The sequence below is a fragment of the Morone saxatilis genome, unplaced genomic scaffold (assembly GCF_004916995.1).
Source record: "Morone saxatilis isolate NCDOM2014 unplaced genomic scaffold, NCSU_SB_2.0 Contig10, whole genome shotgun sequence".
In the NCBI taxonomy this organism is placed as follows: Eukaryota; Metazoa; Chordata; class Actinopteri; family Moronidae; genus Morone; species Morone saxatilis.
In genome coordinates, this window is record NW_023339652.1 from 4,168,092 (window position 1) to 4,180,147 (window position 12,056).

General features: G+C 39.2%; 1 protein-coding gene across 2 annotated transcripts; it reads left to right on the plus strand.

Moving 5' to 3' along the window:
- Nucleotides 1-263: 263 nt before the first annotated feature.
- On the plus strand, nt 264-11,445 carry itfg2 (integrin alpha FG-GAP repeat containing 2). Of its 2 annotated transcripts, none has more exons than XM_035680115.1 (12): nt 264-476; nt 1,434-1,529; nt 1,626-1,667; nt 1,756-1,933; nt 2,015-2,154; nt 2,901-3,049; nt 3,139-3,233; nt 3,346-3,399; nt 5,268-5,359; nt 5,606-5,723; nt 7,322-7,495; nt 11,293-11,445. In XM_035680115.1, the coding sequence occupies exons 1-12, from the start codon at nt 381-383 to the stop codon at nt 11,358-11,360; spliced, it is 1,302 nt and encodes a 433-aa protein (XP_035536008.1). In that variant the 5' UTR covers nt 264-380; the 3' UTR covers nt 11,361-11,445. The 2 variants fall into 2 exon arrangements, with proteins under 2 accessions (XP_035536008.1, XP_035536016.1); XM_035680123.1 differs by lacking the exon at nt 264-476 and adding an exon at nt 479-573.
- Nucleotides 11,446-12,056: the final 611 nt, after the last annotated feature.

A 12,056-nucleotide genomic window follows, 5' to 3' on the forward strand; every position in this document is an offset into this window, starting at 1 on the left:
TGATTTATATATTTTGTGTGATTGTATTTTTTGTGTGATTGTATATTTTTGTATGATTTATATATTTTGTATGATTTATATATTTTTGTATGATTTATATATTTTGTATGATTGTATATTTTAAGCACCACTGCACCAAGACAAAGTCCTCCTATGTGTAAAAACCTACCTGGCAATAAATCTGATTCTGACTAACGGCTGTAAGGTTAGCGAAATACCTATTCCTGTCCACTCTGGGCTTCCGTACCTTCCATCGTCACGTGTCTTTGTTTACAAGGAAGAAGCGGGCGTGTGAACCGTGTTGGCGACTATTAGCCATAAAACACACACAAATATATCATATATAACATTTATATTGAATATAGCTACAGTTAGTGGCTATGCGGTCTTTAAACTACGTTCAGCGGGTCAGCTTGGACTTCACGGGGACGCTGTTTCCTCACGCCATCTGTCTGGGAGATGCAGACAACGACTCGGTATTCACCTGTTCACATGTTCAGGTTCACCTGTTCACACGCTTCACGTTACCTGACGTTACAGCCATACGTGCACCTGGATAAAGATGCAGATTGTGTAACGTTACCAGTTTTGGGCAGTAACTAGTTACTAGTGTTGATAATATTACTTTCCCCAGGAACTAGTGATGTAACTATCTTGTGAAGTTTACATATATTAATAGTCTTTAAGGCTTTTTAATGCTACGTTTACTATGTTGCTCCTGTTCATATGTGCTAATGTCTGTTGATATATCATGATGAGATTAACAGATTTCTGTTTCAGGCTTTAAAAAAATCTATTTAATATTTTATGCTGTACATTTTTTGCAGATAATTTAGACTTTTAAAGCTTAATCATTTTTTTTAAATACATTTTTTAAGACTGAGACTGAGAACTTGTTTATTTTCTTTCTCTTTTATTTGAGTAGATTGCCGTTGCAAGATGTCACCTTGGTCTATAGTAAACTGATCTGCATTTTTCTTCATTTTCTGACATGTTTTGGACCAAACAATTAATCAATTAACCAAGATTTATTGATAATGAGAATAAGAGAAAGTTGCCACCTTAAATTTGATCTCTCTACCTGTTGTCTATTGACAGCAGGGCTTGATTTAAACCCACACCTGTTGTGAAGCAGGTGAAGTGATTGATTTAATGTCAAAATCTTACAGCTGTATTGTTTTGGGAGCGTTAATTCAGTGTGCATGCAGCTTTTTATTGATAGTTTTTGTTATTTTACAAACCAGAAGATGAATTAGTCCAAAACAAAGAAGAAATATCAGAATCAGAAATACTTTATTGATCCCCGGGGGGAAATTTGTTAATCATGAACCACAATTTAAATTACTTTTCAGATTATCTTTCACAGTGGTTAAATAAACATTTGTTCCACATTACAGCAAAGTAAACGTGCTGTCTGTCTCTGTTCGCTGTAGCTGAACGAGCTGGTCGTGGGGGACACGAGTGGAAAACTGCTCGTGTACAAGAATGACGACTCCAAACCCTGGATCACAAGAACCTGTGTGGGCATGGTCAGTACAGAAACCAGACTACCGTGGGAGAGGCTCATGATTTAAAAGAGTGAATTTGTTTTTCTCGTACTCTTATAATGTGTCTTTCTTTGCCAGCTGACCTGTGTTGCCATCGGAGACGTCTGCAACAAAGGAAAAGTAAGTTAAGAAATGATCCGTGGCAGCAAATGAAGGATATTTTGGTGGTGATGTTGCCGTCATTGTGTGTTTCTCTCCTGTTTGACAGAACTTCGTGGTAGCTGTTGGTGCAGAGGGCTGGTTTCACCTCTTTGACCTGACAGCTGCCACTGCAAGTAAAGCAGACTCATCCAGCCAGCATGAATTCATGTCCTTTGAGGAGCAGAAGCCTCTCTTCACCCAACACATTCCTGCCAACACCAAAGTCATCCTTATTAGTGATATCGGTAAATCCTGGCTCGACTTGCTGACGTGCATCCTGTGTGTTGTGTGTGAGTATTTGACTATAGTGCATTCCTGTTCTGCAGATGGCGATGGCCGCTGTGAGCTGGTGGTGGGCTACACGGACCGAGTGGTGCGAGCTTTCCGCTGGGAGGAGCCGTCTGACAGCTCAGATTTGGGATCTGGACAGCTGGTCCTGCTGAAGAAATGGCTTCTGGAGGGACAGGTATGCCTCACGTCAGAAGAAATGTTTTCTTTTTGTTTATTTTACACACTGGATAACAGTAGTAGTTTACATTAGTTATTGTCTCCACATATGCTAACTGAAAATGTGAGGTTCATGTTTTAAAGGTTTATTTAGTTTTTAATAGTTTTGTTTTATACTCACACACAAAGAACATATGGTACAGTCAGGGCACCAAATGGTGGGGTGATCTTCACACTTTTTACGTCTAAATGAATAATTCTAAGCCATACATAATCAAAAATTAGCTGTTTTTTGATTTACACATAGGAAGAGAAGAACACACTTTCCCTTGAACTACAACCAAAACAGTTAGTTGGTTTATCAATTAGTCAATCAAAAATGAATTGTAAAAAGTAAATTATTAAGCAATAAAACCAAACATTTGCTTTTATGATTTGAGGATGTGCTGCTTTTGTAAACTTTATATGATTGTAAATTCAATATCTTTTGGTTTGTCATATAAAATAATCAATTTGAGGAAGTGACCCTGGACTTGATTTTTCACTATTGTGACATTTTATAGACTATTCATCAATTAACCTAAAAAATACTCCACTGATAATGAAATGAATCATTAGTTGCACACTTACTCTGAGTTTAATTATGTTGTCAGCCCTCATGTGCAACACGGATAAATAAAGTTGTCCTCCACCCTGAAATCAAAGCTTATTAACCAATGACACAAAGTGGAACCCTGATGTTTATTGGTAATGTCTGTGGTGCAGGTGGATAGTTTATCAGTGAACCCGGGTCCAGAGGGTTTACCAGAGCTGATGGTGTCTCAGCCGGGCTGTGGATACGCTATCCTGCTGTGTTCCTGGACACAACAGGACTCCTCTGGCTCTGGAGAAGAGGCCCCTGCCACACCTGGGAGGTAAATCCCCGCTACAAACAAAAGTTACAGACGTATACACGTACACGTGAGAAACTGTGATTGTTTACATCAAATGTGCTTTGTCACAGTGAGGGACCTTCCAGAGATGTAGTTCTCCATCTGACCACCGGGCGGATACACAACAAGAATGTTTCTACTCATCTTATTGGCAGCATAAGCAAAGGTAGAGTAAACCATGTGCCGATTAGTCCTCTGTATTGTCCTTTACTACACTCAAAATATCATATAAATTCAATTCAATATAAGTGACTCATAAATTATAACTTGTCTTTCAGGTTCAAAAGAGGAATCTTCTAAATGTGGGCTGTTTGCGCTCTGTACTTTAGATGGTAAGTCAGATTAGTATATTTTGTTATGGTTGCTTTGACACCTAACCTGGTTGGTTTGGTTCAAATGAATTCTGGTGTGTTTGTGCATTTAAGGCCCTGACGAAGACCACAGTGGTCGAAACAAGAACACCAAAACGGACCAGTCACAGGGTTTTATGATAGTAAATTTAATTTTAGCATGAATTGAAAAGCTAAACTAATACTAAATCCTTCTGGTGATGGATAAGTAGCAGCAGAACTTAAAACTAAAGAACTAAAAAAAACCTGCTGACTTGTTTAAATTTCAACCAAACTTATATTATTTATATTAAATTGCACATGTACAGTTTAGTTTTTTAGGCAAGCTGCTTAAAATATTTTTTAAATTGCACACCACACATTGCGTATAATGTATATATTTTTTTAATTTTCATTTATAGTTTTTTATTTTCTATTATGTTTTGTAATGTTCTTATTTGTGATAAGATTGTATGTAACCTGTACTCTCTTTTTATTGCACTTTATTCCCCAATGCTGCTGTGTGTAACTTAAATTTCTCCTTGATACAGCATCATGATGTAACCATGGTAACGTGAGTGTGGGGATTTACCGTAATCAGTTGAGCAGCAAGGATTAGTAATTTAAGTAAAAAAGAAGCAATTAGAACACGTCACTTTGGGCTCTTGGAAATTGTGATGAGCATTTTTCACAATTAATTGTGATTAATAATTTTCAGATTAATCGATAAAGAAAATAATACTTAGCTGATCCTCAGTGATCAATCAGAAAGGGAAAATGGGTTAAACCAGATGTGCATTGAGCTTCTGTCCTCCTCTCTGTGTGCTTTATCAGTTCCAAAAGGCCTCCTGTTTTTGTTCTGTTTTCAGTATTTATGATATCGGTCCAGTTGCACCGATAATGCTCAATAATGCTTATTTTTCAGTGAGCTTTTTGTGACACTAGAGAAGATAAATAAACACATAATTCGTAGTAATGTGCTGCATAATTTCCTGTCGGTCTTCTTATTTTTTCCCACATGGGTCCGTATAGTGCTGATGATACAGGGTTACTTGTCAGTCCGTATGAGCTCATGTTTATTCCTCTTGTAAAAAGCCAGTGTGAATATAAACTGGACCAGAACATAACTCCGTCTAATCAGACGGCACACAGTATTTGCATAGCATGGTAAAAAGTGCCATATGTTTTGCGATCCACTTGCTGTATTTGCAGTATTAGTTACACCATAAGGACCAGAGGTGGAGTGGAAAACCCTTCGGCACACAGTGGTGGCTGTTAGCCAGCGCAGATCCTCCTGGCAGCAGCAGATAACTGGCAAACAGCTCTCAGAGCAGCTGGAGAGTCCATCAATATTTAAAGACGAGAGGATCTAGTGGGATTATCATCGCTGAAGGTTTCCGGCTGCCAACATTTTACACACACAATCTCCCTCCTGTGGACACCCCAATGCGCCAACATAGAGAAAATAAATTACAATACCATTAGAGGTTAGAGGAGAGAGACTATTACTGGCTGTATTTCAGCCTCTGTCGACATCAACATTATTGTTTGTCGAGGATACCGCAGTGTGGAAGTGTCAGAAGTTCTCAGAGCAGCATTTATTTTCTCGCCTTGTTGGCAACAAGAAGATCTGAACTCGAGGGGGAATTCATTCAGCTTCCTCATAATAGACTTGTAGCTTTTCATTTTTGCTGTTTTCCTTTTGATAGAAACTCACACATGGACACAAATATTGGTGAAAGGAGCCATTAAAAGCAAACTTCTCAGAATCAGTGTTTGCCAGGAAATGGAGTATTACTTGTGTTTTGTCAATTAATTAACACGTAGAATTGAACTTGTTATACTCTAATCTCTCTTTACCAATATTAAAGGCACCCTGAAGTTAATGGACAGCTCAGAGCAGCTGCTGTGGTCCGTCCAGGTTGATCATCAGCTCTTTGCCCTGCAGAAGCTCGACGTTACTGTGAGTTTGTGTGGGAATAAATGAATAATTATTTTAATTTTGATCACACATTTTCACATTTTAAACAGTCCGCTGATTAGTTTTCCATTTAATTTTCAGCATAACACGTATGTTATGTCACAAATGTTACCTCCAAGATAATTTCTTCAAATTGTTTATTTGTAATAAATTAAATTAATGGTGATTTTAGCAAAGTGGAGAGTTTCCAATTTGAGAATCATGGCGGGGATGTGTGTTGGTTTCCAGGGAGACGGCAGAGAGGAGGTGGTAGCGTGCGCCTGGGATGGTCAAACCTACATCATTGACCACAATCGGACAGTAGTGCGGTTCCAGTTCGATGAGAACGTCAATGCCTTCTGTGCAGGTGAGAGACCTCATACTTGACTCAAATAATGACCACGATGACAACACAGGTTCACATGCATGTTATATATAAGTTTAGGTTCAGGTTTGACTATCTATTTATCCTCCCAACACTAATTTGCTCCAAGAACCCACTGTACACTACCTTTTCAGTACCACACAGCAGACAGACAGACAGACATAGATAGAGACTAGCTGGTAAACATAGTGGAGCATTTGGCAGCTAATGAGCCAGATATTTCCCCCAGGAGTTGGTGAATATTGGACCTTACATTCATCAGGTGAAAAAAAAACATGATTCAAAATTAATGATAAAGTTGCTCTATATCTTCTGGATGTTCACCATATCAAGGTGATATGTCAGGGTTGTCCACTGCTCCCAGGTGGTCAAAAACATCAGTTATTGCAGGTTTAACTTTGTTTGCTTTGTACAGCATTTCATAAAGGTTACCCATGAAATAAAAAAGATACAGCTAGACCTTTAGGAGATCTCAGCGCCTACCAATCTATTCTCAATGCAAAGTAGTTTCTTAAATGGCAGCTAACAAACTTACACTCTTTACTTCAAGGACACGCCTAACCTGAAACAACGCTCTCCCTCTATTCTCCTCCATAGTGAAACAAACTGGGAGTATAGCAAATCACTTTGACATGGAGAGAGCTTTTTAAAGCATTGAAAATGGATGTCGCAAGCAATGTTATATGGAACGATGGTGTACAAGCACACAACTAAAGACGTTGGATTGGATTGCGGTGCAGGTTTTTTTTAAAACTCTCTAGTGGTTTCCGCCCAGTCCTCAGTCTGTACTGAGCGAAGTGAGTCTGCAACACTCATAGATTCCCTGTACTGCTGCTTCTGCCATGTGCACTGATAATCTATTTAAATTAAAATGTATATGTTGTTGTCTCACAGAGAGTGAGAGAAAATGCAGCACAGACTGCCAAGTTCAAGGGGGTGATTGCAAAATTAGCCTATAGTAGCCATTAAAGCTTTTCTGCTGAATCATATTTTTTCATCGTGGCTCGGTACCTTTCTGTGGCCCACGGCTTGGACGCCTCTGCCTTGGCTGGTGTGATTATAAACATGGCTAGAATGTCAAACATCTCATGACGCCAGTAGGTGGCAACGTTGAGCTTCGGGTTCACCCTCGTCTTTGCTCTCCCTCTTGAGCCTGTCTTTTTAATTCTTTCTGCAGCGTTTGAAGAAGCCACAGTGTATTTGAGGGAGCTAATATGACATGTACAGTAGTAAGTGGATTAGAGAAAGAGACAAGAGACTTTGTTTGATCAGCCTGATTCCACCGGGGATTGTTTCTTTGCACCTACTGAGACTGTGTGAGTGGAAACAGTCAACCCCTCCCATCCCCTCTGCCCTCTGCTTGCTCTGTGTGATCATTAATAAAGCAGATTAGATTGGTTTCTCTGTTTGTGTGGATGCTGGCTCTGCTACAGAGACTCACATTAGTAGCCAGACAGCAGAGGATTGCTAATGTGTTCATTAGGATTCACCTAACACACTATATCACAGCATATTGAGTAAAAAAACTAGTCTATAATATATGTAAATGAGTATTGTTTATATTTTGTTTGTGGCTGCAGGTCAATATACATGCAAGGAGGGTAAGAACAGCCCCTGTCTCGTTTACGTGAGCTTCAGTCACAAAATCTACGTCTACTGGAAGGTGGAGCTCGAGCGCATGGAGTCCACTAACATGTTACGGGTCCTGGAGGAGAAACCCGAGTTTAAGAGCCGCCTGAAGCTGCTGGGAGTCAGTAAGTACATCAACAACAACAAAGTAATTAAGAATCTGATTCAGTTCAGATTAAAGTGCCCCTCATCAAATTCCAACCGACATCTCCTCTGTTTGTTGTTGTAATTGGACGAGAGACCAACTGCGACTATCTGTAGTCAACTTGTCTGCCATTCAGTTGTAACACTCAGGCTCTGACCTGATTACTAATAAGGAATGAAGAGAAAAAAGGATCCCCACAAGACAGATTTTACTGCTAACAAGATCCTGCTTGTAGGGAAATTTAATAGGCCTTATGGAACAACAACTCTCAACACAAACAGACAGTTTCTTAAGAGAGCTTATTCCAAACACTGGCTCTAGATAGGGCATTTTGATTTGCACAAGTTTCATGGCCACCGTAGCTACATGCTATCCTACACACTGGTCCTTTAAGTGCCCATATCATCATGGCTTGCTGATTAACTGAGAGGTTGGGCAGTTTTTATGATTATATCAACGTATTTTGGTTTGGTAACTTATTTTTAGCCATTGCACGCCGTGGCAATGTTCTCATCAGCCTCTGTAGTACTTTGTGTTTAGTGCTAATTAACAGATATTAGCAGGCTAATACGCTAAACTGACATGGTGAACATTGCTCTTGGTGGACTCTTAGACTAACTCGTAGACTGTTAGTGTTTTTTTTAGAATCTAATCTCATGTCAAAACATTCATTATTTATTTCTGTCACAGTACAGCGCTGCTCTGTTGACTCGTTAGCAGCTTTATTGTTATTTTTGAATTGTTTCGGTTCCCCTCACACTACTGACTGAAATCTGTTGTATTTTCGTCAGCTGATTTCCAGTAGCAAGACCTGAAGCTCTGTAGTGTGAAATTCTTATTTTCGTCTCTTGGAGACATTTTGGTGAATGAAACTTGCCCACAAACAGAGCAGAACCAGATTGCTTTATATAGCAATTAAGGGGTGTTGATTATGGCAATGATTGCATCTCACAAACACGCACTTCCTCTTAAACAGCTGGCGTTCATCAAGTTGAAACAAGCCGTTTACAACAAGTTGGTGCAGTTAAGAGAGTCTGGTGAATCTGACGTAGAACACAGGTTTAGGATAAAGACGTGAAAATATTATTGCATGAAGCGGAGGCTGCCTGAACAAATTGAGGAAGGAAATTCATTCAAGAAGCCTCAAATACAATGTTTTCATTTCCACATCCAAATGTATATGAATCCGTAGCTTGTCAGTCAGCTGTGCTGAAAAGACTGAAGTATTTTTAGAAAGGCTGTAATCCACAAACACACAGAACACAGAAGCCTAGGATACTGCTCTCTGACTCTTTTCTTTCTCTTTATCTTTTTACCCTCCTCTCTCTGGAAAATTGCGTCTCTGCCGTCCAGAGTCTTTCCAAAACACAATCCACCTGACAAACACAATGTTTAACTAATTCAATAACTTGGTTAATCATTATGAATGCACACAATGGTTATTTATTTCCTGTTCATTTCCTCTGTTAGAACATAAATCTCACCTCTGTCCTCGTGCATTTTCAGCCTCAATGCGTGTCACATATGAAATGTTTTTATAGGAGAGGATACATATGAATAATTTACAAATGAATCTTTGCTTTTCGGTATGCAAGGACGACCAGCTATTCATTCGCTTCATGCCTGAAAAACACTGTGAAATGAGTGGAAACTTATTTAGTGAGGAAGAATGATGATAACACACAAGCACATGTTCGGATGGACTTGTTGGAGCATTACGATTGCAGATGAAAATGCAAGTTCCAGCTGATTCTTCCGTAGCCTGGTGGTGGTGTTAGTTTAGCTTCCTGCTGCCTGTGTTAATAATTCAACCTCTGGGCCTGTTGTGTTTCTTTTGACTATGATTTTGCAGGCTTGTTACCTAACCCAGTGTGGAGAATGTCTGATGTAGCAGCCTAGGGACAAGGAAAGAGAGAGGAGGAGAGCAGGATTGCAGTGAAAAAAGAGGCAATTGAGGGAAAACAAAAGTGTGAAAATGTGTCTGATATGTAGAATGTGGAGGAGGGGATATTTAGCTTTGTATGTTACTATTTAGGCAACCAAAGATCCATCAAAAATAGTTTGAGGTGCATTTCATTTCGTATGCAGTTTTACTAAAACATATATAGTCGTGAAATACACAGAACGGCAAACACTAAAAGTAAAAAAGTATGTAAAGAGAGCTGTGTTAGCTGCCTCCCCCTCACCTCTTTAAATGTCAGCAATAGCTCTCAGGCTCTTTCCTGCTGTTCATTCAACTTAATAACTGCCCTTTAGCCAAAAGGGTGATGTCGGAGAGTCTGTCGGTTCTCCATCACAAAATGGGAAGGTTTCTAAATATTGACAGTTTCTCCAAATAGTCTGTAATTTTAATTTGTGACCGAGGAATTCATTCATCAGCTAGTTTTGACACCAGAGAAGACACGTTAAAGTGTTGAGCAGTGCAAGGTAAGGAATATTTTGTTGATATTAACAGTGGTGTCAACAGAAGTATTTGCATTCATTACTTAAGTAAAACTACTATGTACTAAGGATGAATCATGTTTTATAAACTGATCGTGTGTTTTGTTAGCTAAGTCTTAATCCGCAAAGTAACTCGTAGCTATAGTTAGATAATTAGATTGGAATAATGAATTCGATTAGATGAATGTAGTGAAGTAAAAAGTACAATATATAGTACAGTGCTAGAGTAAATGTCCTTTCCACCTCTGAAAATTAATTTTAATTGCGTTTGATGATTACAAAAAGTAATATTAAGTCAGTATGCATTTCAGCTTAGGCTCAATATAGAACCTCTATCTCTTGTTAACTCCAGAAATGTACGAATCTGCAGCTGCTTCACAGTAAATTAAATTTCAAGTGGTCCAGGAGGGTGAATCAAAATCACCTGTCCAAAATCACTTTTCATTCCCAGCATGATATTCATTTCACATCTGCTGCTATCCAAAGTCAAATGGAACCAAAGCATTGCTAAGAATGTAACAAAATCCCATGAAATGGATGAAACAAGTAGGCAAGGTTGCAATAACTTCAATGTGAATCAGCTGCAGCAGGTGGTACACTTGCAATAAAATTACATTCACATTGCAAGCGAGGAATGGACTTAATTACAAGTGGACCAGATCAGACATGGTCAGCTTCAGTCCATAAGGTGAAGAACAGAAACATAAGACAAAGAAATTCCAAACAATGGTCACTTCTGGTTTTCTGCAGGAGCTTTAAACCTGCTGGATGATGAAAGTTGCATATTCTGCCTTCCTGTTGCCTGTGTATTAATAACATTGCTATGGCTGCAGGGGAATAAAGCTGGACTTAAGCAAAACAAAGATTAGTTCAGCTTCAGTTTTCTTCATATTTTGTCTCTGAAATGCCTTAGGCTCCTTAACAAGTATGTAGTAAGTAATAAGTCTGGGGAGAGTGTAATTTCAAACATCAAACAAACACGTCTTGTTGGTATTTGGTCATAACCCCCTAAATATTAGACAAATACAATTATAACCTGAAAAATCCAGGGACCACCAAAGCAGCCGGAATTTATCTTGAGGAAGAGGGCATGAATGTTCCTGGTAGTTCATCCAACAGTTGAGATGTTTCAGTCCAGACCAACGTAGTAAAACAACCAACATTTCCATCCCTAAAGTCGCTAGCACGGCTAAAAAGAAAGATTTGGGTTTGCTCACCCTATACTTATATTTGGATGTAATTTGACTTCCTATATGTATGTATAATAAGTGTGAACTGTTTGAATAGTCCTCATAATCTGATTGTCTTTGCCATATTTGTGTTTTCCCTCCACAGATACTGAGGACCCAGTAGCAGTGAGAGCACTGGTGGCAAATGTTCTCTACAAGGATGCACAGACTTAGCACTTACACACATCAACACACTGTCTCTGTTTTTTTTCTCTGACTGTAAATACTCTGTTAATAAACACTGAATGTCTGTCTCCTGCTGCTTCTGGTCTTGTTATTTGTGTTCCCCGCAGATAGACGTGTCAGGTTCAGGTTTCTGATTTGCTCGCCAAGTTGGCTGTAATCTCAGACAGTACACGCTACCTCTGTCATTGGTATTCTGTCCACCCAGGTTGTTTTCAACAAGGCTGAGAGAGGATGAAAGCATTAGGCACAATGCAGGGGAAATGCTATACTGTTTAACCTGCTGTTTTCACCGGTGAGTGTGTGAGTTTGTGAGTGAGGAAGATGAGCAGAGGCATTATGCCGCTGTCAGTCAGCGCTGACAAGCTGATGAAAAGGGCTTTCTCCGATCAAACATAGTGAGAGCCTTTTTTCCTTTTCATCCCCTTTAATCTCTTTCATCCAGTGCATCGTTTCAAAAACATAAAGCGTTACGAATAATGCATAATACAACATTTGTTACATAATGACATTTACATAGCAGCAAGACGGCAGTGTTAGTCAACTGAGCAGTGAAGTGCATCCAGGGCGTGATGATTGGAAGTATAGGGGGAATCACCCACTGTTCCCAATGGGAGGATCCTATAACCGCCTATGTACACTGCCTCTCTTTTTCTTATGCAATATAAATGAGTTGTGTGTGTGTGT

Coding starts and splice junctions, on each gene's coding strand:
- itfg2 (XM_035680115.1), top strand. CDS start 381: ATGCGGTCTTTAAACTACGTTCAGCGGGTCAGCTTGGACTTCACGGGG. Junction 477..1,433: donor GAGATGCAGACAACGACTCG/GTATTCACCTGT, acceptor TGTTCGCTGTAG/CTGAACGAGCTGGTCGTGGG. Junction 3,400..5,267: donor TGCGCTCTGTACTTTAGATG/GTAAGTCAGATT, acceptor CCAATATTAAAG/GCACCCTGAAGTTAATGGAC.